This window comes from Nerophis ophidion, linkage group LG06, assembly GCF_033978795.1.
Source record: "Nerophis ophidion isolate RoL-2023_Sa linkage group LG06, RoL_Noph_v1.0, whole genome shotgun sequence".
Classification (NCBI taxonomy): Eukaryota; Metazoa; Chordata; class Actinopteri; order Syngnathiformes; family Syngnathidae; genus Nerophis; species Nerophis ophidion.
In genome coordinates, this window is record NC_084616.1 from 68,801,596 (window position 1) to 68,828,299 (window position 26,704).

A 26,704-nucleotide genomic window follows, 5' to 3' on the forward strand; every position below is an offset into this window, starting at 1 on the left:
AGTCTTTCACAAAAAAGGATGGGGTGAGGTACACCCCTTTGTCCATAACTGCGTGAGAAAATAGTAAAACAGTTTAAAAACAACGTTTCTCAAGGTACGATTGCAAGAAGTTTAGGGATATCAATATCTACGGTCCATAATATCATCAAAAGGTTCAGAGAATCTGGAAAAATCACTCCTCGTAAGCGGCATGGCCGGAAACTAACATTGAATGACCGTGACCTTCGATCCCTCAGACGGCACTGTATCAAAAACCGACATCAATCTCTAAAGGATATCACCACATGGGCTCAGGAACACTTCAGAAAACCACTGTCACTAAATACAGTTTGTCGCTACATCTGTAAGTGCAAGTTAAAGCTCTACCATGCATAGCGAAAGCCATTTATCAGCAACCTCCAGAAACCCCCGACATCATCTAAGATGGACTGATGCAAAGTGGAAAAGTGTTCTGTGGTCTGACGAGTCCACATTTCAAATTGTTTTTGGAAATATTCGATATTGCCTCATCCGGATCAAAGGGGAAGCGAACCATCCAGACTGTTATCGACACAAAGTTCAAAAGCCAGCATCTGTGATGGTATGGGGGTGCATTAGTGCCCAAGGCATGGGTAACTTACACATCTGTGAAGGCACCATTAATGCTGAAAGGAACATACAGGTTTTGGAACAACATATGCTGCCATCTAAGTGCTGTCTATTTCATGGACGCCTCTGCTTATTTCAGCAAGACAATGCCAAGCCACATTCAGCATGTGTTAAAACAGCGGGGTTTCGTAAAAAAAGAGTGCGGGTACTTTCTTTGCCCGCCTGCAGTCCAGACCTGTCTCCCATTGAAAATGTGTGGCGCATTATGAAGCATAAAATACGACAGCGGAGACCCCGGACTGTTGAACAACTGAAGCTCTACATAAAAACAGAATGGGAAAGAATTCCACTTTCACAGCTTCAACAATTAGTTTCCTCAGTTCCCAAACGTTTATTGAGTGTTGTTAAAAGAAAATGCGATGTTAACACAGTGGTGAACATGCCCTTTCCCAACTACTTTGGCACGTGTTGCAGCCATGAAATTCTAAGTTAATTATTATTTGCAAAAAAAAAAAAGTTTATGAGTTTGAACATCAACCTATCCCCAGGTACATGTTTTTGGAAGTGGGAGGAAGCCGGAGTAAATTGGCCCTAGTGTTTGAATGTGAGTGTGAATGTTGTCTATCTGTGTTGGCCCTGCGATGAGGTGGCGACTTGTCCAGGGTGTACCCCGCCTTCCGCCCGATTGTAGCTGAGATAGGCGCCAGCGCCCCCCGCGACCCCAAAAGGGAATAAGCGGTAGAAAATGGATGGATGGATGGAGTTTGAACATCAAATATCTTGTCTTTGTAGTGCATTCAACTGAATATGGGTTGAAAAGGATTTGCAAATCATTGTATTCCGTTTATATTTACAACCAACACAATTTCCCAACTCATATGGAAACGGGGGTTGTACAACATACAAAGACAAAGATATGTTTCAAAGGGACAATTTCCTTTCAGACAGAACAAATTGAAAAAACTATTTTAAATAGCTGCAACATAACAGACATAAGTAACAAACCGCATAATAACAACATGTCACAACATAGCTGTAAACCTGGCTTTACCCAAGGAAGGCACACATGACATGATTATATGTCATGTCACTATATACAGCACACATACTTCTATACACATGCCTAACCAGGCGTTTTTTGTCTCTCAAGGAATTGTGAAATAAAATCATGTCTTTAGTGAAGCCCAGAACACTCTACGCATTTCCCAAGTATTAGTTTAGAGAAAATGAAAGTTTGGCCTGGCTCACTAGGATTCCTCTTTATATTTGTGAACTTCATAGTCTATACATTTAGAGTGATGTAATAATCAAACACTGTAGAAGTCTAAAATGAAAGAGTATATAAGAGAAATGACAGAGTGTGTGTATCTTCAGTGCTGAATGATAAGCAGAGGCAGAGTTTGGAGTGTCTTCTTTAGCTTGCTTTCCGTTTTTATGTGCTAACTGTCCACTGTGTCCAGGAACTTGGAAAATTTTCGTGCCATTTGCCGTTTGACGCCGGCTATCATGCTGATTAGCTGCTTGAAAGCGGGTGACTCCACTGTAGAAATAGCCTGCATGTCTTCTAGCACATACGCTGCAATGGCTCTATTAATGTTGTCCTGGCTAGCAGTCCCTCCGTTAAAATCTTTAGGTGAAGTGTATCTCTCTTTACTAGCTTTGTCGAAGCATGTTGCGTTTGTACCTGTTTCAGCAGATTTAAATTGCTGTTTTGGGCAGTAGATGGGATCCTTGATCCAAGACACAACTTACATTTAACTAAAATGTCCTTTTCTTTGTGCTCGACAAAAGAAAAGTATTGAGAATATCTCCATGGTAAGAAACTCGGCTACGCCTCCGACATGAAGTCTTGTTAGTAAACACAGAAAAGGAGACAGACACACACACACACACACACACACACACACACACACACACACACACACACACACACACACACACACACACACACACACACACACACACAGCGCATAGCGCGCCTCTTCTCTTGTGATACAGGAATAATCAGAAGGACAACACCGCAACTCTCCAATAAAACGCACTCAGATCTTCTCAGTTTCTAGCCAATACTATATAAAAAAATAACGTAAAATAACGCAGTAACGCATCATGTAGTAACGGTAACTGAGTAACTGAACTTAAAAAAATTACGCGTTAGACTAATTGTTACCGCCGAAAATAACGGCGTTACAGTTACGCTGTTATTTCGTGTTGGGACTAACCCGTTACTTTGTAACGCGTTCGTCCCAACACTGATCTTCAGTGAAAAAAGCACAAATGGGTGTTGTTGTTTTTTCACCAAAACTGGTAATTGCTAGCATGACAAGCAGGTAATTGCTAGCATGACAAGCTAACTGTGGCTAACATAAGCTAATATGATTGTGACTGGGCTCCAAATTACACGCAGGCCTTATACGAGGGCAGCTGATAACAGAGGAGAACATGGTAATTTTGCTTTTGACAGGAAAAATTTGATAACAAGGGGGTTGATGTTGGTATCAGCAAAATCCATACATACATTTCTTCCTGTCTTCATCATAAAGTTCACCAACAAAAAAAGAAGGTGGCATTTCTGAGACAGTGAAGGAGGCTGAAAGGAACAAATAAATGTCCACATCTTCGACTACGTTTACACTGCAGGCCAAAGTGCCTCAAATCTGATTTTTTGTAAATCAAATTTTTTTGTAGCTCATTGTTTGCACTGCAAGTAAAATGTGATCTTTATAAGACTACAGTTTAAACACACACAGCCCTCAATGTGGCTCAAATGTCATTTACCTGCGTAGTTCGATAAAGTGTAAACAAAAGAGGTTGACCGGAAGTCGATCTGTTGAAATGAGCTTCCTCTGATAGATCAAGAGTTGACTCATCACTAATGCTAAAAGTAAGTGATTATGTTATTATATATTTAATTTTTTTATCTAAATCGGCGCTTCGAAACAGCAGCAGCATAAATCGATAGACACCACTGGTACATTTTTTCGATAAAGCGGCTCATTTTTACAGAACATCGAATTCCGCAAATGAGGAAGTCGCAAATACGAAAGAAAACATGGACACGACAGAACGGCGGACTAGGGGGTTTGTGCCGTGTTGTGTAGAGGAAGTAGGCAAATGATGGAAAACAACTGCAGAAGGAGGAAGAAGAGAACTGCAAAAAGGAAAGTGATTGTGCTGCGCACTCAAATGACGTAGCTCGCTCAAAGATTTCACATTGAGGTCACATTGCCATTCAAACCGCAGTCACATTAGAAAAGGTTAGATTCAAATCATATTCTGGGTACCTAATGATGACTAAGTTTCTGCTGCAGGCCAAAGTGGCCACAATCTGATTTGTTTTTAATCACATTTTTCCAGCTGACTAAGTACACTGCAAGTTGTTATGATCTTTCTCAGACTCCTGTATAAACGGTGCACAGGCCCCCAATGTGGCCCCCAAAGTGACTTCGACATCACTTGCATGCACATGAAAAGTGAAGTGAAGTGAATTATATTTATATAGCGCTTTTCTCTAGTGACTCAAAGCGCTTTACATAGTGAAACCCAATATCTAAGTTACATTTAAACCAGTGTGGGTGGCACTGGGAGCAGGTGGGTAAAGTGTCTTGCCCAAGGACACAACGGCAGTGACTAGGATGGTGGAAGCGGGAATCGAACCTGCAACCATCAAGTTGCTGGCACGGCCACTCTACCAACCGAGCTATACCGCCCAAAGGAAGTAGACCGGATTCCGTTAATGAACAAGGAAGCCACTACAAAATAAAATAAAAGTCGCCACTATAGATATGACCGCCACACCTTAAAAATGATTGTTGTTTTTTTTCAAGAGAATAAATGAAAGTAATAAAATGTATGAATAGATGTAAACAATGTAATATAATTGGGGGGGGGTTCACTGTATAGATCAGTGGTTCTCAACCTTTTTTCAGTGATGTACCCCCCTGTGAACATTTTTTTAATTCAAGTACCCCCTAATCAGAGCAAAGCATTTTTGGTCGAAAAATAGAGATAAAGAAGTAAAATACAGCACTATGTCATCAGTTTCTGATTTATTAAATTGTAAAACAGTGCAAAATAGTGCTCAATTGTAGTGGTCTTTCGTGAACTATTTGGAAAAAAAGATATAAAAATAACAAAAAAATTATTGAAAAATAAACAAGTGCTTCAATTATAAATAAAGATTTCTACACATAGAAGTAATCATCAACTTAAAGTGCCCTCTTTGGGGATTGTAATAGAGATCCATCTGGATTCATGAACTTAATTCTAAACATTTCTTCACAAAAAAAGAAATCTTTAACATCTAGCTGTCAACACTGAATATTGCATTGTTGCATTTCTTTTCACAGTTTATGAACTTACATTCATATTTTGTATTATTCAATAAATATATTTATAAAGGATTTTTGAATTGTTGCTATTTTTAGAATATATTTTTTTTAAATCTCACGTACCCCTTGGCATACCTTCAAGTACCCCCAGGGGTACGCGTACCCCCATTTGAGAACCACTGATGTAGATATTATTTTAAAACATCCTTAGCTGACCTTCTGCTTCAATATGGTGCAGGCTAGCAGTGCTTTGCCAAATAGTTTACACACTTCAGCCATGTTTCTGATCATTTATTTCTTAGATTCACCGAATATCATCCGCTTCTCAGCACTGTCCTTCATGCTCACTTTCTCTCTTGCTATAGTTTTGAAAAACAAAGTTATGTGGATCTGTAGCTTTAAGCTAATGCTGGCAAGTAAGACCGCGGGCCTCATGTTACAAGCCTGCGTACGCACAAAACCCTTTTTCACCTCAAAGTTGAGATGTATCGAGACTGACGTTAACGTGGAAATGTGCGATGCCTCACGCCAACTCCATAGCTTTCCTACGTACATTTCATTAGCGACACAAAGAAGTGTTGCTCGGTAACAGTTCACATAAAAACGTGCCAACATTTACTCCTCAGACCTTTGGACAATTACCCAGTTCTCAGTCACATGGCTACTTTAAATATCCATCCATCCATCCATTTTTCTACCGCTTATGACCTTTTTCGGGGGCGCTGGTGCCTATCTCAGCTACAATCAGGCAGAAGGCGGTGTACACCCTGGACAAGTCGTCACCTCATTGCAGGGCCAACACAGATAAACAGACAACATTCACACACTAGGGCCAATTCAGTGTTGCCAATCAAACCTATCCCCAGGTGCATGTCTTTGGAAGTGGGAGGAAGCCGGAGTACCCGGAGGGAACCCACGCATTCACGGGGAGGACATGCAAACTCCACACAGAAAGATCCCGAGCCCGGGATTGAACCAGACGCACTAACACCTCTTCCACCGGGGGCGTGGGATCAATTCCAATCAGTAGATTGCTATGTAACAAAGAAATGTGTTTGGATTTGTGCGTGGTAACACTTTAATACATTGATTCTCACACTGTGGTATGTGTACCACCGGTGGTACACATACAAACCATCCGACCGGAACTCTCTAATAACTAAAGTTCCTTGGATGAATAATGTAAACTCACTACACCGGTATGTTTTAGAGCTTTCATGGAGAGTTTACTGACAGATATAAGTAAGAACTTTACACTACTTTATATTAGAAATGGTAACAGTGGAGGATGAATTTCCCATACCAAGAAGATACATAAAAAGAAAAAGCATATAGACTACGTTGTTGCTACGGACTACAAAGGCGGACGCGCGCAATTTTTCAGGATTTATGCAGATCCCAAATATAGATCAGCAGGTACCAGAAGGTAAGAAAAGTTGTTTTTGTATAATACTGTGAAACGAAACCTCAGATAATATGTCTTACCTTATACACACACCATAAGTATACTCGTATGTTTGAAGCACAGTACAATCCATCAAGCCGTGCGGCTTCATAGCTTACCAAAGTCGTACTAAAACATTTTCATAGATTTTTGATCGCCTTGTGTAATGTTCTATATTTTCAATGGAACATGTAAAATGTTGGTGTTGTTTACTAGAGTCATATTGCCATCATAGTTCAGTCTACGTGTATCTATTATGTGTGACTGCCATCTACTGGTCACAATTATCATTACACCATGTACCAAATAAAATTGCTTTGAGGTCAGTAAGCAAAACCAGAATTACTCCGTACATTAGGCGCACCGGGCTATAAGACGGACTGCCGAGTTTTGAGAAGAATAAAATAATTTTAAGTGCGACTTATAGTCCGGAAAATACGGTACTTGATCTTGTATTATATAAGGATTGAGACCATACTTGCCAACCTTGAGACCTCCGATTTCGGGAGGTGGGGGGCGTAATCGGCGAGGGGCATGGTTAAGAGGGTAGGAGTATATTTACAGCTAAAAAAGTGCAGATTGGATTTTAAACTATTTAAAACATGACATCAAAAATATATATTTATTGTGAGAAATCATTAGGAAGATCAGTGTTTCCACAAAGATAAATATCATTAATTATTAATAATAACATAGAGTTAAAGGTAAATTGAGCAAATTGGCTATTTCTGGCAATTTATTTAAGTGTGTATCAAACTGGTAGCCCTTTGCATTAATCAGTACCCAAGAAGTAGCTCTTTGTTTCAAAAAGGTTGGTGACCCCTGCCGTAGATGTTATTGTCACAAATGCATGTACAGTAGATGGCAGTATTGTCCTGTTTAAGGGTGTCACAACATTGCTGATTACAGCCGACAAACTGCTTTACGGTAGAACAAAACATGACTGCTGTTGTTGTGTGTTACCGCGCTAGGAGGACTAAAGTGAAACTGCCTAACAATAAACCCACATAAGAAACCAAGAACTCGCCCTCGATCATTATACAGTTAAAACTATTTATATTGTGGGAAAGCGGACGTGAAAACAGGCTGTCCTCACTCAGGTCCGCATGGAGCTGGAGGGGGTGTGGCCTCCGGCTACGCCTGAATTTCGGGAGGTTTTCAGGAGAGGCGCTGAATTCCGGGAGTCTCTCGGAAAATCCGGGAGGGTGGCAAGTATGATTGTGACTGATATGCAAATTCCATAAAATGCAGTTACCCTTCCCATTCATCCATTTTCTACCACGTGTCCCTTTAAATTGTGCAAATGCAACCATGTGATGTAAATTGTTTAGCATGTCGGCAACTAATAAACCATGTAATTTATGTTACGACTCATTAACTAAATGATACATGTTGCTTGTGTATTACATGAGTGTGGTAGTATAATAAATATCATATAATAAAATACTACACGGTCTATCTCCAGCCTATCTTGCCGATTGTATTGTACCATCTGTCCCGGCAAGAAATCTGCGTTCAAATGACTCCGGCTTATTAGTGACTCCCAGAGGCCCCCAAAAAAGTCTGCGGGCTATAGAGCGTTTTCTATTCGGGCTCCAGTACTCTGGAATGCCCTCCTGGTAACAGTTGGAGATGTTACCTCAGTAGAAGCATTTAAGTCTCACCTTAAAACTCATTTGTATACTCTAGCCTTTAAATAGACCCCCTTTTTAGACCAGTTGATCTACCGTTTATTTTCTTTTTCTCCCATGTCCCCCCCCCTCCCTTGTGGAAGGAGTCCGGTCCGGTGGCCATGGATGAAGTACAGGCTGTACAGAGTCGGGACCCAGGATGGACCGCTCGCCTGTGTATTGGTTGGGGACATCTCTGTGCTGCTGATCCGCCTCCGCTTGGGATGGTTTTCTGCTGGCTCCACTTAGGACGGGACTCTCGCTACTATATTGGATCCACTTTGGACTGGATTCTCACGGTTATATTAGATCCACTATGGATTGGACTTTCACAATATCATGTTAGATCCGCTCGACATCCATTGCTTTCGGTGCCCTAGGGGCAGGGGGGTTGCCCACATATGCGGTCCTCTCCAAGGTTTCTCATAGTCATCATTGTCGACGCCCCACTGGGGTGAGTTTTTCCTTGCCCTTATGTGGGCTCTACCGAGCATGTCGTTGTGGTTTGTGCAGCCCTTTGAGACACTTGTGATCTAGGGCTATATAAATAAACATTGATTGATTGATTGATGGGCTTCACGGTGGCAGAGGGGTTAGTGCGTCTGCCTCCCAATACGAAGGTCCTGCAGTCCTGGGTTCAAATCCAGGCTCGGGATCTTTCTGTGTGGAGTTTGCATGTTCTCCCCGTGAATGTGTGGGTTCCCTCCGGGTACTCCGGCTTCCTCCCACTTCCAAAGACATGGACCTGGGGATAGGTTGATTCCATCCATCCATCCATCTTCTTCCGCTTATCCGAGGTCGGGTCGCGGGGGCAACAGCCTAAGCAGGGAAACCCAGACTTCCCTCTCCCCAGCCACTTCGTCTAGCTCTTCCTGGGGGATCCCAAGGCGTTCCCAGGCCAGCCGGGAGACATAGTCTTCCCAACGTGTCCTTGGTCTTCCCCGTGGCCTCCTACCGTTTGGACGTGCCCTAAACACCTCCCTAGGGAGGTGTTCGGGTGGCATCCTGACCAGATGCCCGAACCACCTCATCTGGCTCCTCTCGATGTGAAGTAGCAGCGGCTCTACTTTGAGTTCCTCCCGGAGGACAGAGCTTCTCACCCTATCTCTAAGGGAGAGCCCCGCCACACGGCGGAGGAAACTCATTTCGGCCGCTTGTACCCGTGATCTTATCCTTTCGGTCATGACCCAAAGCTCATGACCATAGGTGAAGATGGGAACGTAGATCGACCGGTAAATTGAGAGCTTTGCCTTCCGGCTCAGCTCCTTCTTCACCACAACGGATCGGTACAACGTCCGCATTACTGAAGACGCCGCACCGATCCGCCTGTCGATCTCACGATCCACTCTTCCCCCACTCGTGAACAAGACTCCTAGGTACTTGAACTCCTCCACTTGGGGCAGGGTCTCCTCCCCAACCCGGAGATGGCATTCCACCCTTTTCCGGGCGAGAACCATGGACTCGGACTTGGACGTGCTGATTCTCATTCTGGTCCCTTCCCACTCGGCTGCAAACCGATCCAGTGATTGATTGGCAACACTAAATTGGCCCTAGTGTGTGAATGTGAGTGTGAATGTTGTCCGTCTATCTGTGTTGGCCCTGCGATGAGGTGGCGACTTGGCCAGGGTGTACCCCGCCTTCCGCCCGATTGTAGCTGAGCCAGCGCCCCCCCGCGACCCCAAAAGCGAATAAGCGGTAGAAAATAGATGGATGGATGATTGATTGATAGTATAGTAGTGACACAAGGCCTGTATTCCTTCGAGCTGACATGAACGTGTTAATGATTGCAATAATAAAGGGAAAGGAGAAAAAAAAACAAAAAACTTTTTGGTGCATGGGTGCAACAAAACAACAATGTTGTTTAGTGGCAAGCATCCCAAGCAGCAGATGATGGTGAGGCTGCTGAGGAAGGAAATGTGAACCGCCCAGTTGTTATTCTGGGATCAGTGTAGTCGTGGGAGCATTTGCACGCAAACACACACAATATATATATATATATATATATATATATATATATATATATATATATATATATATATATATATATATATTATCTGCAAAGAGTATGGATACATGTGACACTCAGCAGGCCTTAGATATTTCGTGAAGAGAAGCCCATCATTATTTGATGGTATTAAAAACCTCAATAAATAGCACTGGATATGCTGAAATAGACATGAAAGCTTCTGAAGTATTCCCAGAAATATGCAAAAAGTCCGCTCACCTTTGCCAGGGGAGACTTAAAGGCCAATCCGCATGACAAAATAGTCCCCGCAGGAGTCGCTCAATCATGGCCGCCGGAGCTCCAGAGAGCCCCACAGCCCAGCGACCTGTCAGCCGCTTCCAAGCCGTGTCTCAGCGCGCCGACGGCCGGGCGCGGCTTGGTGTCCCCCCGGTGATATGATCGTCGGTCCACTAAAAAAAAAAAATTCGAATCGTTTTCCCTGTTAGAAAACCTTTAAAAAAGGTGCCAGGTTACAATGGGAGTCGTCATGGCAGGTCCTCTCCATCTCGCCGCGGTGCAGCCAGCCTGGATCATGTCTTATTTATCGGGGCCGGGCCTCGCCACATCCGCCTCCCCCGTTTCCGCTGCACTGCTCCCGGCTGGCTGTGTGGAATCAAAGCCCGCCGCAGACTCATCACAAACCGGCTCAAGAACTCTCAATTGGACCGAGCTTTGTTACGAGTACGTTCTGGTCGAGTTCAGAATCAAAATAATAATATTAGCCCTCACCAGCCCCCCAACCCCCCTCGTCTTTGTGCATCACGTGTTGTCAAATGGTACTCCTTTAAGTCTCTCTTAATTGATTATTGACTAAACTACTTTTTGCATAACGTTTGTATTTAATAATAAATAAATAAAATTGGATTCTGTTCGATCCTAACATCATTTTCACTTCCATATTGTTCAGCTATTTCAAACATTAAGGCTATTTATTATATTACTTTTTAAACCGTTTTATTTTATTTTATTTTTTTTCAACTCAGAATGGGGAAAACAATTATGTGATTTTTTTTTATTACATTTTTCAATCCATTCCAGCAATAAAACAATGCCACAAATTCCTACTTTTCCTTTAATATGTGTTTGTCAGGCTTGTTCCTGACGGTTTGGTTTTTCCTCTGTGTATGTCTTTGTTTCCTGTCAGCGCTTTTATTTTGGTCATTTCCTGCTTTTCTCCCTGAGCGCTGTTTCCCCTCAGCTGCGGCTGATTGGCACCTGGCAACACCTGGTGTCAATCAGCCTACTGAGTGGCCTGGTAGTTAGAGCAGGGGTCACCAACCTTTTTGAAACCAAGAGCTACTTCTTGGGTACTGATTAATGCAAAGGGCTACCAGTTTGATACACACTTAAATAAATTGCCAGAAATAGCCAATTTGCTCAATTTAACTTTAACTCTATATTATTAATAATTAATGATGTTTATCTTTGTGGAAACACTGATCATTTTAATGATTTCTCACAATAAATATATATAGAAACAGATAAATATTTTTATAAAAATATTCCGACTCCTTAAAATTCAACCGAAAAAAAGAATAGAAAAACTAGCAAATTCAAATCTTTTTTTAAAAATTAAAAAAAGAATTTATGGAACATCATTAGTAATTTTTCATGATTAAGATTCATTTTAGAATTTTGATGACATGTTTTAAAAAGGTTAAAATCCAATCTGCACTTTGTTAGAATGTATAACAATAGGAACATGTTATATTTCTAACAAAGACAAATATTTTATTAGAATTTTAATCATAATAAGTTTTAAGAAATATTTCACAAATATTCTTTGTCGAAAAAACAGAAGCTGAAATGAAAAATTTAATTAAAAAAAATTCTTATTCTTTACAATAAAAAAATAATACTTGAACATTGATTTAAATTGTAAGGAAAGAAGAGGAAGGAATTTAAAAGGTAAAAAGGTATATGTGTTTAAAAATCCTAATATCATTTTTATGGTTGTATTTTTTCTCTAAAATTGTCTTTCTGAAAGTTATAAGAAATAAAGTAAAATAATAAATTAATTTATTTAAAGAAGTAAAGACCAAGTCTTTAAAATATTTTCTTGGATTTTTGTCTCTCTTAGAATTAAAAATATCAAGCAAAGCGAGACCAGCTTGCTAGTAAATAAATAAAGTTAAAAAAAATAGAGGCAGCTCACTGAGCTACTTTTAGAACAGGCCAGCGGGCTACTCATCTGGTTCTTACGGGCAAAACGTTGGTGACCACTGGGTTAGAGTGTCCGCCCTGAGATCGGTAGGTTGTGAGTTCAAACCCCGGCCGAGTCATACCGAAGACTATAAAAATGGGACGCTATACCTCCCTGCTTGGCAATCAGCATCAAGGGTTGGAAATGGGGGTTAAATCACCAAAATGATTCCCGGGCGTGGCCACCGCTGCTGCCCACTGCTCCCCTCACCTCCCAGGGCGTGATCAAGGCTGATGGGTCAAATGCAGAGAATAATTTTGCCACACGTCGTGTGTGTGTGACAATCTTTGGTACTTTAACTTTATTCAAACCTGCTTTGTCCTCCAGTCACCGCTGGATTATTGTCGTCTCGATGTCACCACTACCTGTCAATGTCATTATTACTTATCGTTAGTGATGGGTTGATGAGGCGTCATGTATCGTTTCGACACATTGCAAAAGTGTGTTGATACTGTGTCAATACTGTGTCACTAAATACTGACATCTGCTGGACATTAAAAATCCCTACAGGCAACCTATGGACCGACTCAACTGACACTGATTTTATGACCTAGTATCCATCCATCCATTTCCTACCGCTTATTCCCTTTTGGGGTCGCAGGGGGCGCTGGCGCCTATCTCAGCTACAATCGGGCGGAAGGCGGGGTACACCCTGGACAAGTCGCCACCTCATCGCAGGGCCAACACAGATAGACAGACAACATTCACACTCACATTCACATTCACACACTAGGGCCAATTTAGTGTTGCCAATCAACCTATCCCCAGGTGCATGTTTTTGGAAGTGGGAGGAAGCCGGAGTACCCGGAGGGAACCCACGCATTCACGGGGAGAACATGCAAACCCCACATATACAATAATATAAACCAAGTCATTGTATTTCATTTAGGATTATTTCATACCTTCATTTAAATAAAAATAATTTTTTATCTTTTTTTTTAGATACGGACAATAAATAATTTGAACATGTATCACATGGAAATCTAAGAGAACGTGTTGTGAATGAGAATACTTGTGGACTGGGAATTTTTTTTTTTTTATTAATTTATTTTTTTTACATGCGCTCTGAATACGCTCTGTTGATTGATTGAAGCTTTTATTAACAGATTGCACAGTTCAGTACATATTCCGTACAATTGACCACTAAATGGTAACACCCAGATAAGTTTTTCAACTTGTTTAAGTCGAGGTCCACGTTATTCAATTCATGGTAAAAACGTAATGAGTTATCCATCTGGCTGGATTTGAACCAATGCCCTAAGGAATTCAGCATGAGTATTTACAGCCCTCCACTCTACCAACAGAGGTACCGAACACAACACAAAAACACGTACAGTTACACACCTACTAACTGATCGAGTAGAAACTTTGAGAGAACAGGATGAAACGACAAGGAAACGAACAAAAAAAACTATTTTCCCGATATATGATCAAAATATTGCCACACGGGGGAAATGATCTCCAACAACGATAAATTACAAATGACCAACGACAGAAGTTTGGCGATTCCGTTGGCAGCAGCATCCTTTTGACAAAAGCGCTTCCTTATAAACACAGTTTGGCGCGCAGTCATCAGTGCGACACAGTTCGCGTATCGGTGACGTGAACGAAACAGCTCATGATCGGTCACGTGACTTTCGAAAAGCGGTACGCGCACCGACACAGGGTTTTGCTCTATGAGCTCGACGCATGCGCCGATGCATCGGTGTTGCTGGACCCATCACTACTTATCGTTGTAGCTGTGTCTACTTTTGTTCACTCTGTTCATGCCATAGTTCCTTCGTGTCACAGTAAGTGTTTTTGTTCATAGCCAAGTTTGTTCTCCCCCTTGTGCGCGCCTTTTGTTTGTACCCTTTTTTTGGTTTTGTGTTAGTGTTAAATGAAATCATGTTTTCTTACTCAATGCCTGCCGCCTTCTCTGCATCTTGGGGTTCGCATCAACTCAATGCGACAGTATTTTTGTACAGCACTTCAGCATCCATCCATCCATTTTCTACCACTTGTCCCTTTTGGGGTCGCTGTCGCCTATCTCAGCTGCATTCGAGTGGAAGGCGGGGTAATAATAATAATAATAATAATGGATTAGATTTATATCGCACTTTTCAATCAATCAATCAATCAATGTTTATTTATATAGCCCTAAATCACAAATGTCTCAAACGACTGTACAAACCACTACGACTACGACTACGACATCCTCGGAAGAACCCACATAAGGGCAAGGAAAACTCACACCCAGTGGGACGCCAGTGACAATGATGAATATGAGAACCTTGGAGAGGACCTCATATGTGGGCAACCCCCCCCTAGGGGACCGAAAGCAATGGATGTCGAGCGGGCGGGTCTAACATGATGCTGTGAAAGTTCAATCCATAGTGGCGCGAGAGTTCAGTTCAAGCGGATCCAAGACAGCAGCGAGAGTCCCGTCTACAGGAAACCATCCCAAGCAGAGTCGGATCAGCAGCGTAGAGATGTCCCCAACCGATACACAGGCGAGCGGTCCATCCTGGGTTTCGACTCTGAACAGCCAGTACTTCATCCATGGCCATCGGACCGGACCCCCTCCACAAGGGAGGGGGGGGACAGAGGAGAAAAAGAAAAGAAGCGGCAGATCAACAGGTCTAAAAAGGAGGTCTATTTAATGGCTAGAGTAAAAAAATTAGTTTTAAGGTGAGCATCTCAAACTGTTACCGGGAGGGCATTCCAGAGTACTGGAGCCCGAACGGAAAACGCTCTATAGCCCGCAGACTTTTTTTGGGCTTTGGGAATCACTAATAAGCCGGAGTCCTTTGAACGCAGATTTCTTGCCGGGACAAATGGTACAATACAATCGGCAAGATAGGCTGGAGCTAGACCGTGTAGTATTTTATACGTAAGTAGTAAAACCTTAAATTCACATCTGAAGTGCACAGGAAGCCAGTGCAGATGAGCCAGTATAGGCGTAATATGATCAAACTTTCTATTGTTAGATACTCAAAGCGCTCACAGAGAAGTGGGAACCCATCATTCATTAACACCTGGTGGTGGTAAGCTACATCTGTAGCCAGAGTTGCCCTGGGGTAGACTGACGGAAGCATGGCTGCCAGTTTGCGCCTACGGACCCCTCCGACCACCACCAATCATTCATTCTTCATTCAGGGGGGCAAGGGTGAAGTGTCCTGCCCAAGGACACAACGGCAGCGATTTGGATGTCAATAGGTGGGAAGCGAAGCTGCAACCCTCAGGTTTCTGGCACGGCCGCTCTACCCACTACGCCATGCCACCCTGGACTCCGCGGATGAGACTGCAAACTGCGCATCTTTAATGGACACATATGCAAAAAGTGCAATTTATTTATCCGTACAGTTATCTCTTTAATTATATCTGCATCTTATTGCTATTTCATGCTGCACTACCAAGAGCCAATGCAACAACATTTCATTCTTATCTGTACTGTAAAGTTCAAATTTGAATGACAATAAAAATTAAGTCAAGTCTAAGTCTACCCAACCCTCAGCCTGAAGACGTGTTCAACTCTAAGCCTACCTCGCACCTTCCGTTCATTTCCATTATCTTATTGAAGTAGTTCCTGTGAAAATCTGCCAAGCTATTATCTTACCCTCCTTGATGACATCATCCTCCATCATCATCAGAACCATATTGGACTCTGGGACACCGCCCTCTGCTGGTTCCACTTATGAGAGCCCTGGAAGATGCCAAATCCCAGCAGTGGACTGTCACCTGGGCTCAGTGGCATCCTTTACATGCCATCACTCATTCTGATCAAACATATAAGTACAACATGCGGTTAAATACATTGAATTTCCCATTGGAGGATTCTATTAGAATATATTTAAATTCACCTTTATTTCATTTCATTCTGCATAAAAGGTGACATGGCCTCACTTGATGCTGTCTTAAATGCAGTGCAGTGACCCGGGTAGGAAAGATGATGCTAGCAGACGGTTAGGGCAGCAGAGATGTGGGGATTTGGCAAGTAATCCCCAGTGCCTTAATCCGTGCAACAACACAAAATCTGTCCATCCATCATTTCGTCACGATAAATAAAAACAATTATTTGAAACAATAAAAAAAACTAATACTTTAATAAACATTTAAGTGACTGATTTTTTTTTATTCCCTTACAAAAACAGGGTTTTACTCCATTTGTTGTCTTCACGTCTGTATGGTAATACACAACCGCTGATACTAACACAAAATATTAGTATTAGTTGTGCCAGTGTCAAATGATGCAGTATGTGGTAATGAGCTGGTGGGCCATCCCAATGTTGCCACTGGCCTGGTAGATGAGGGACAGGTTGAAGGCAGTCTCTCTCCTCAGGTCCACTTGGTCCTCAGCAATACCCTGTTGGGGAACAAGCAGGCTTCTTATTAAAGGGGAACATTATCACCAGACCTATGTAAGCGTCAATATATACCTTGATGGTGCAGAAAAAAGACCATCTATTTTTTTAACCGATTTCCGAACTCTAAATGGGTGAATTTTGGCTAATTAAACGCCTTTCTGCTTATCGCGCTGGAAGCGATGACGTCAGAATGTGACGTCGCCGAGGTAACACACCCACCATTTTCATTTTCAACACATTACGAACACCGGGTCTCAGCTCTGTTATTTTCCGTTTTTTTGACTATTTTTTGGAACCTTGGAGACATCATGCCTCGTCGGTGTGTTGCCGGAGGGTGTAACAACACTAACAGGGAGGGATTCAAGTTGCACCACTGGCCCGAAGATGCGAAAGTGTCTGCCGCCAGACCCCCATTGAATGTGCTGGAGTGTCTCCACATTTGACCGGCGATGCTAAGGCAGACATGGCACAGAGATGTATGGATAACCTGCAGATGCATTTGCAACGATAGTCAACGAAATCACAAAGGTGAGTTTTGTTGATGTTGACTGCCAGCTAATCGATACTAACATGCTACGCTAATCGATGCTAACATGCTATTTACCGGCGGTGCTAAAGCAGACATGGTACAGAGATGTATGGATAACCCGCAGATGCATTTGCAACTATATTACGTTTCCTTCCACCCACATTTAATGCGAAAAAAACACTTACCAATCGACGGATTTAAGTTGCTCCAGTGTCAAAAGATGCGAAAGTCCTGATCGTTTGGTCCGCACATTTTACCGGCGATGCTAACGCAGCTATTCGGCCATGCTATGGCTATGAATAGCGTCAATAGCTATTCGCTCAATAGCTTCAGTTTCTTCTTCAATATTTTCATACTCCGACCATCTGTTTCAATACATGCGTAATCTGTTGAATCGCTTAAATCGCTGAAATCCGAGTTTGAATCTGAGCTAATGTCACTATATCTTGCTGTGGTATTCCCATTGTTTGTTTACATTGGCAGCACTGTGTGACGTCACAGGGAAATGGCCAGTGTCTTCGCAGAGAGCCGAAAATAAGGCACTTTAAAGCTTTATTTAGGGATATTCCGAGACCGGTAAAATTTTGAAAAAAATTTCAAAAAATACAACAAGCCACTAGGAACTGATTTTTATTGTTTTTAACCCTTTTGAACTTGTGATAATGTTCCCCTTTAAGATGTTTCGTTCTACGCTGTACTTTTTAGGGTGTCCTCAGTCATTAATAACAGGTGTCAGATGAAAAAGGATCACAAAACAACAACTACATTTATGGGATTAGGGCTTCAGGAGGTACACATCAGCTTTTTCTACATTAAACACTTCCTTGTGGCCTACTTAACATGTAATAGTTTTTTTGCCAAAACTTTGCACGGATTATGTTTTACAGACCATTTTCAAAAAGTTTTCGTACCATCTCTTAAGGATGTGCAGTTTTGTTTTTGTTTAAGTGCCTCCACTTCAACTGCGTCTTCTACCCGTCAGCCATGTTGTAGTTTGTTTTTCAGTCAGTACACATTTGTGTCTTATCACATTGTGTTGGGCATTACAAATTCAAATGCACTTCGCGCTAACATAGAAGCAAACTTATCTCTTTCCGTAGTTAGCTTCTATGGCTAATACGACCAATGTGTTAATACGCTAGAAAAAAAGTTCCTCAGTGTTCGCCCTTACAATAACAATGTCGCTACAGTTTGGTTATTACACAGGTTGCATCCGTCCATCCATCTTCCTACGCTTATCAGAGGTTGGGTCGCGGGGGCAGCAGCCTAAGCAGAGAAGCCCAGACTTTCCTCTCCCCAGCCACTTCGTCCAGCTCCTCCTGGAGGATCCCTCTGACACTGATCGTACAGGGAGTGGACCGCCACAATCAGACAGTCCGATACCCCACACTCTCTGAGCACTCTCCACAGGACTTCCTGAGGGACAGGGTAGAATGCCTTCTCCAAGTCCACAAAGCACATGCAGACTGGTTGGGGAAACTCCCATGCACCCTCAAGGACCCTGCCGAGAGTATAGAGCTGGTCCACAGTTCCACGACCAGGACGAAAACCACACTGTTCCTCCTGAATCTGAGGTTCGACTAACCGGCTTAGCCTCCTCCCCATTACACCTGAATAGACCTTACCGGGAAGGCTGAGGAGTGTGATCCAAACGATATTTGAAACACACCCTCCGGTTCCCCTTCCTAAAGAGAGGAACCACCACCCCGGTCTGCCAAGCCAGAGGCACCGTCCCCGATGTCCACGCGATCCTGCAGAGTCTTGTCAACCAAGACAGACCCAAAGCCCCCAGAGCCTTAAGGAACTCGGGGCAGATCTCATTCACCCCCGGGCCTTGACACCGAGGAGCTTTTTAACTACCTCAGCAACCTTAGCCCCAGAAATAGGAGAGCCCTTCGAAGTATTCCCTCAACCGATCCACAACATCCGGAGTCGAGGTCAGCAGAACACCATCCTCACCATACACGATGTTGACAGAGCACTGCTTCCCCTTCCTGAGGCGGCGGATAGTGGTCCAGAATCGCTTCAAAGCTGTCCGGAAGTCGTTTTCCATGGCTTCTCCGAACTCCTCCCATGTCCGAGTTTTTGCCTCCGCGACTGCTGAAGCCGCACAACGCTTGGCATGTCGGTACCTTTCCGCTTCCTCCGGAGTCCTATGAGCCAAAAGAACCCGATAGGACTCTTTCTTCAGCTTGACGGCATCCCTCACCGCCGGTGTCCACCAACGTGTTCTAGGATTACTGCCACGACAGGCACCAACTACCTTGCGGCCAGAGCTCCAATCAGTCAGCTTGACAATAGAGGTGCGGAACATGGTCCACTCGGACTGAATGTCCACACCTCCCTCGTAGGAATTTAAATTCTCTCTGACAGGAGACTCTGCCAGACGTTCCTAGCAGACCCTCACAATGCGTTTGGGCCTGCCAGGTCTACCCGGCATCCTCCCCCACCATTGCAGCCAACTCATCACCTGGTGCTGATCGGTAGAAAGCTCCGCCCCTCTCTTCACCCAAGTGTCCAAAACATGAGGCCGCAAATCCGATGACACGACTACAAAGTTGATCATGGAACTGCGGCCGAGGGTGTCCTGGTGCCAAGTGCAAATATGGACACCCTTATGTTTGAACATGGTGTTTGTTATGGACAATCTGTGACTAGACAAAAGTCCAATAATAAAACTCCGCTCGGGTTCAGATCCGGGCAGCCATTCTTCTCAAGCACGCCTCTCCAGGTTTCACTGTCATTCCCAACATGAGCGTTGAAGTCCCCCACTAAGACAACGGAATCACCCGGGGGAGCACTTTCCAGTACTCCCTCGAGTGTATCCAAAAAGGGTGGGTACTCTGAATGCGGAGGGAAACTACCCTCTCGTCCACTGGGTTGAACTCCAACGTGCAGGCTTTGAGCCGGGGGGCAACAAAAATTGCTACCTCAGCCCGTTGCCTCTCACTGCGTGCAACGCCAGTGTGGAAGAGAGTCCAGCCCCTCTCGAGAGAACTGGTTCCAGATCCCTTGCTGCGCGTGGAAGTGATATCCAGCCGGAATTTCTGTACTTCGCGCACTAGCTCATGTATTTTTATTCCAGGAACAGATTGGGGGGTTGCGGGGGGCGTGGTAGACCCACAAAGCTCAGCCTCTCCACCAGGATGTCAGGGATGCTGGTATTGGAGCTGCAGTTGACGAGCAGCATCCTGCAATAGGTGTCCGGCAGTTCCAGATGTTCCACAGCTGAGTGAATAGCAGTGGCAATGGCGTCCTCTGTAGACGGGTTTGGCCTGTAGGTAAACTGATGTGGATCAAAGTTCTGGGGGAGGCAGGTTTCAATATTTTGGACAACAACAGCCGTCAGTACCACTGGTCTTTTATGGCTTGGGGACTTGGATGGCAGTTGCTTCCTTAAGACAGGGGCTGGATTTGGGCTTGTGCCAGGGAAGAATTGAGGACCTCTGTCAGAACTCCTGGTCTGTACAGTCCCGCATCACCTTTCCCCGTATGCCAACTGACCCAGCCGCTTTATAGCCTTCAAAACTTGCCTCACCTGGTGTTCTTGGAGGGCGAGCAGTTGATGAGTGGAAGGTGGGAGAGCTGACTTGAAACACGCAAAGAAATGATTGAGTTCTTCCGCTAGCGAGTTCGTCCCCTGGCGAGTCTTCCGTGTTGTTGGCTGGGAGTTGCAAGTTGAGTAACTCGTCAGGTGTGGGAGGCGCTGCCCCACCTGTCATCAGTCTGTGTTGTCCAGGTGCGCCTCCACTTTCCTTCTATACTCCACTTTTGCTGCCTTGATGCCTCTCTTGAGGTAACACCTAGCCTTGCTTTATTGCTCTCTGTCTAAGGACAAACCACTCTGAGGCTGGAGATCTAGCGATGTCGTCCTGGATGTGGTAAACCTAATGACACTCGCTTGTAATTTCCATGCAACACACAAATCCATCCATCCATTTTCTACCGCTTGTCCCTCTCTGGGTCGCGGGGGGTTGGAGCCTATCCCAGCTGCATCTGGGTGGACAAGTCGCCGCCTCATCGCAAGGCCAACACAGATAGACGGACAACATTCACACCCACATTCATAGCATCCACACGTGCTGCCATCTTGGCAAAATAAATAAATAAGAACAATAAAATAAAATTCCAAGTTAGTTTTCTTGTTGATTGTTAATTGTGTCATGTTCCTTTTAAATTCACGGGCAGCTCACAATGTGTCATGTAATGTAACCTATGCAGCGATAGTGATGGACTCATAAACCAGATCTGAGTTGACCTAATACCATTGCGAAACTAACAGTAGAACCAGGTGTAAAATTGTGTTCACTCACCTCTAGTTTCTGTGCAGGCAGTTGAAGAGCCTTTTGGTAGTAATGGATGGCTAAATGTGTAAGGCCCATCTGATGCAATGCTCTGCCCAAGTTGTACATGCTCTCCTGACACTCCCCACGCAGATCCACGTAACGCCACAGGAAAGCGAAACCCTACAAAACAGTGTTATGTTTGCAACAACACTAGTAGAGGGTAAGATGTTTAAAAGTACAACATACCTGCACCATAAGCGTGTGCCTCTTTGCGACATACTTCTGTGACGCCATGTGGAAGACGGTGAGGCCCACAAACAGGTTGAAAAGTGGGTTGTCGGGCTGAGTTTGGAAGGCCTGAACATACTGACCTGTGGACAAATAACACAACGTCTTCTTTGCGTTGGGACATTGCTAACCATTGTCATTAGGCAAAGGTTAGAGAGGTACCCAGGGCGTGTTTGAAGCTGCCTGACACCATGGCGTTGTGCCCGCAGAGGACACACAGGGCACGGTTGTCAGGATGTTTCAACAGTAGACGCAGACAAAAGCGATGATGACGTTGGTGGTGGGAGGCTATTGTCAGCTGAGGGAAACAAGCATCACAGCTGTGCTGTAGAGCCTTGTAATTCATGTATAATAAAAATACATTTATGTCAAAGAGATGTGTCTGCTTACTTGGTTGAATATATTCCAAAGCTGAGGCTGATCCACATTTTCCATCAGCATCAATCTGGCGAAGGAAGTAAAACAAATGACAAAGTAATTTGATGAATGTACTACGTAAAGCCTCATACCTGATGTAGTTGTAGGCCTTGTAGAAGTTGCGATCCAGGATGCTGGCCGACAGCCCGAGAAACTCCAGCTCCTTCCGCCTGATCTTGATGTCGTAGAAAGAATAGAACTCCATGGCGGAGTCGACCATCAGCTCGGCCTCTGCGTAGCGCTGCACGTCGCACATGGTAAGGACACAGCTCAGCAGCAATTGCCACCAGTCTTCTTTGGACAGGACTTTGGTTTTACCTAACAGAAACAGAAAGGTCATCACTAAAAGGATTATACTATTCAATAGTATCATATATTAACCTGTATTTGATCCTAATACAAAGCAGCAAACAGAGCGGTTATGTGTTCATGAAATAGGGACGGTGTGGCGCAGTGGAAGAGTGGCCATGCACAACCCGAGGGTCCCTGGTTCAATCCCCACCTAGTTCCAACCTCGTCACGTCCGTTGTGTCCTGAGCAAGACACTTCACCCTTGCTCCTGATGGGTGCTGGTTAGCGCCTTGCATGGCAGCTCCCTCCATCAGTGTGTGAATGTGTGTGTGAATGGGTAAATGTGGAAGTAGTGTCAAAGCGCTTTGAGTACCTTGAAGGTAGAAATGCGCTATACAAGTACAACCCATTTATTTATTTATTTGAAACACAAATGAGTCCTATCCCTTCAGGAAAGTACTCCTAACCTCAACTCCTTTAGTTGCTAAAATACAAATGTCACACAATAATTCTCTACTATTACAAAGACCGTGGGCAAGACCAAAGAGCTGTCAAAGGACTTCCATCCATCCATTTTCTACCGCTTATTCCCTTTTGGGTCGCGGGGGACGCTGGTGCCTATCTCAGCTACAAAGGACTTAAAGGACAATATTGTAGACCCACACAAGACTGTAATGGACAACAAGACCACCAACAAGAATCTTGGCAAAAAAGAAAGCACAGGGGAGATGCTGCATATCTCGTTATTGCTCGATATTGATATAAGTGAAGTGAATTATATTTATAAAGCGCTTTTTCTCTAGTGACTCAAAGCGCTTTACATAGTGAAACCCAATATCTAAGTTACATTCAAACCAGTGTGGGTGGCACTGGGAGCAGGTGGGTAAAGTGTCTTGCCCAAGGACACAACGGCAGTGACTAGGATGGCGGAAGCGGGACTCGAACCTGCAACCCTCAAGTTGCCGGCACGGCCACTCTACCAACCGAGCTAAACCGCCCCGGTTGGTAGAAATTAAATGCTGGATAGTACAGTGGATCACCGCACATTAATGTGGGACCTGAGCCGAGGATGTCGGCGTGGCTTGTGCAGCCCTTTGAGACATTTGTGATTTAGGGCTGTATAAGTAAACTTTGATTGATTGATCGATTGATTAACAATTCAGCATTTACAACCCCAAATTCATAAATTAAGTCAAAAAAAAGTTTTCTCTATATAGAAAACACATCACATTCAGCCTATGTCGGTAATAACCTATAAAATGTCACACAACAGGTAAAATGTAAAGCATATATGTACCAGCCCAAAATTTATTCCATGTTTTTAATGTTATTTTGCAGAGCAATGAGATGTCCCACTTTGTTCGGCGGTCCTTGACAGCACCGTAGCTGAGTGAGGCAACGCGAAAGTGAGACTTAAACTACGTTCACACAGCAGGATAGGATGCCCAATTTGGATTTTTTAGGCAAATCCAATATTTCTAAGTAATGGTTCACATACAGAAAAATGCAGTCCGTAATGTAAACGCGAACTGACTCGCATGCAGTCACACGTCCTGCAGTGTTTCCGGGAATAAAGTGAAGTGAATTGTGAAGTGAATTATATTTATATAGCGCTTTTTCTCTAATGACTCAAAGCGCTTTACATAGTGAAACCTAATATCTAAGTTACATTCAAACCAGTGTGGGTGGCACTGGGAGCAGGTGGGTAAAGTGTCTTGCCCAAGGACACAACGGCAGTGACTAGGATGGCAGAAGCGGGAATCGAACCTGCCATAAGTTGCTGGCACGGCCACTCTACCAAATGAGCTAAACCGCCCCATAAACGTGGCGCATACGTGTCAAAGTCAAGGATTTTGTGCAATATTATTCAACAGTTGTTTAAATCAAATTATATTTTGGAGAAGATTAAGAAAGAACAGAGAAAGTATGTTGGCTCTGGCAGCTCACAGAATATTTTGCTTTAAGGCCGGCACCATAGCGCGTGTCTGTGGGCGAGCAGTCGTAGCCATGGGAGTGGTGGAACATTAACGTGAGCTTCGAAAATATTATTTTCACCTGTTTTCTGCTCATTTGTCAACTATTTATTTTGTAACTTTCTATTTTGGAGAATAATCATGATGCTTATCGCTTCTGGATGCAATCCGGCCAGATGAATGCAAACAAAGCGCGAGAGCGTTCAGACTGCAGTTGCATCACATACTAATCTGTTTTTTATCCACATACAGAAGAGGCCTGGGTCGGATATGAAAAATTCTGGATTGCACTGTTCGCACTGACAAAAAAAAAGGGATTTTTTCCTTTCCAACCAAAAACTACAAGAGCCTGATTATCTTATTTCCAAAATGATTGTCTAGTTGTCTGTGTGGTGTAAAGAGTAAATTTTTTAATGATTGGCTTCACAACGGGTCGTTCCGACAACCATATGTATTGAACTTGTTCAATATTCTTGATCAAAACTCTTCATGTCTGAGGGAAGAGCTGACAGCTCCTAAATCATCATTGATTTGTGACGTGGTACAGAAACTAGCTAATCAAGAAGTTTAAAAAAGCATTTAAAAACACATTAGGGCTACTTTGTTTAGAACAACTCCCCTTTGGCTCTCTCAGTAGAATATGAAGTCTGTTTTCATCATTTTTTATAGTCTTTTCTTTTCTTCTGGATTCTGTCCCAAAACTACCATCATGCCCTCCTCGAGTATGTCCTCTTCTGTATCGCCTGTTTTTCTGGTTGTTGCAATGGTGGTTGCTATCAGAATCAGAATATTTTTTATTGCCACTGTTTGAGAATAGGTTCACAAACTAGGATTTTTTGCTTGGTGCATAGTCTATGTGTGTTATGTTTCAATTTTGTTGAATCACATTTGTTCAAACAGGATTTTAGGCTCGCAGGACTAAAGCAGGCCATTCAACTAAATTGTTTTGGGGGGCACATTTCCAGAAAGCTAAGGACTGAAGGGCTGGACCTTCATTATGCTTCTTGTTTTTCATATTCCAGAGGACCAGCATCATCTGCAGTACACATTTGATTTTGTCTATTTATTTTTTTAGAACTACAAAATATCCCTGTCCATAAAACAGAAGCACAGTGCTGTATTTAGAAGCTGACTACATAGCAGAGCTAGTTAAAGATCCTCAACATGACAACTCAAGTGTTTTTAGGAATATAATGTTCCTCTCTACCAAGTTTGTTGAACTGAACTCTAAGGCTGGTTTAGTGACGTTCCCAAGCCGCCGGTTGAATAGCCTTGGAAGAGAGTCTGGGACAGAATTATGTGTGTCAGTGGTCCGGTGGTACCGGGCCGCAGAATAATTTTTTATTTAAAAAAAAAAAAAATAAAATAAAAAATTGTTTCTTTTTTATTTTTTTATTAAATCAACATAAAAAAACACAACGAATACTTACAATTAGTGCACCAACCACAAAACCTCCCTTTTTCATGAAAAAAACGTCCCTTTTTCATGACAAAGAAGAAAAAAAAAAAAAGAAAAAAAAAGGAAACCCCCCCCGGGCCGCGGGATAAATTATTAAGCGTTGACCGGTCCGCGGATACAAAAAAGGTTGGGGACCACTGGTGTGTGTTGTGTGGTGTGCTGTGTTGATATTGTCATAACACAATACACACATAACAATCAAAAGTGTTCAATGCCTAATGTTTTATTTTTATGTGTGGGCTCTGTAACAGATAACAAATCTCTGTAGGTTTAGAAAATCTTTTTGTGTGTACTGTGTATCCAACTGAACACTGCCATAGCTTAATTAATCCATCTGTTCATTGATCATTTTACATTGTTATAATTAGTGGTGACAAACTATACATTTTCTACTTTAAAATTTGTGTGTAAGACATATTTAGAACTTAAACCTAGTTTAACTTAAACCGAGCTTTGTGTAAAATCTCTCAATCGGTTATTCTTGGGCCCTACAAAATACAGCAGAAATGCCACAAATCTGCACCACACACAATGTACGTACAAGTGATGTCCAAATACGCAGCTTCAGGGTCCCCAATGTCCAGCATCATGTCTTCAACCTTCACTAAGCGCAGGTGATTCTCGCCTGACATGTTGATGGAACACACACAGACCTTGGCTCGCTGCATGGCCACCTTGAATAAAAACACACACTGTGCTTTGATTTGTGTATTTTAAAACAGCAGAAAGACAACATGAAGCTATAACTGTACCTTGAGCAGCATGGAGATCATGGTGATCATGGCGTCCAGATAGTGCTGGATGTGTCCCTGCGTTTTCAGCAGCGTGGACCGATGCAGAAGGAGCTTTAGTTCCTGCACAGATTTGTCATATT

General features: G+C 43.3%; 2 protein-coding genes across 6 annotated transcripts in view; both read right to left on the bottom strand.

Moving 5' to 3' along the window:
* The window catches only part of hecw2b (HECT, C2 and WW domain containing E3 ubiquitin protein ligase 2b), a 119,151-nt gene extending 108,406 nt beyond the window's left edge, over window positions 1–10,745 (bottom strand). For 3 of the 4 annotated variants that reach the window (XM_061904719.1, XM_061904720.1, XM_061904717.1), the window contains exon 1: window positions 10,258–10,745. The gene's annotated coding sequence lies outside the window, so the exon portion shown is untranslated. The remainder of the gene's footprint in view (window positions 1–10,257) is intronic. The other variant, XM_061904718.1, reaches the window with a different exon arrangement.
* A 5,549-nt stretch (window positions 10,746–16,294) lies between these two features.
* The window catches only part of gtf3c3 (general transcription factor IIIC, polypeptide 3), a 34,971-nt gene continuing 24,561 nt past the window's right edge, over window positions 16,295–26,704 (bottom strand). For both annotated transcript variants that reach the window (XM_061904722.1, XM_061904721.1), the window contains exons 12-19: window positions 26,583–26,684; window positions 26,372–26,504; window positions 22,200–22,425; window positions 22,081–22,135; window positions 21,853–21,988; window positions 21,649–21,773; window positions 21,430–21,582; window positions 16,295–16,586 (exon numbers count right to left, since the gene is read on the bottom strand). In XM_061904722.1, the coding sequence (XP_061760706.1) occupies window positions 16,464–16,586; window positions 21,430–21,582; window positions 21,649–21,773; window positions 21,853–21,988; window positions 22,081–22,135; window positions 22,200–22,425; window positions 26,372–26,504; window positions 26,583–26,684 (1,053 nt within the window). In that variant the 3' untranslated portion in view covers window positions 16,295–16,463. The remainder of the gene's footprint in view (window positions 16,587–21,429; window positions 21,583–21,648; window positions 21,774–21,852; window positions 21,989–22,080; window positions 22,136–22,199; window positions 22,426–26,371; window positions 26,505–26,582; window positions 26,685–26,704) is intronic.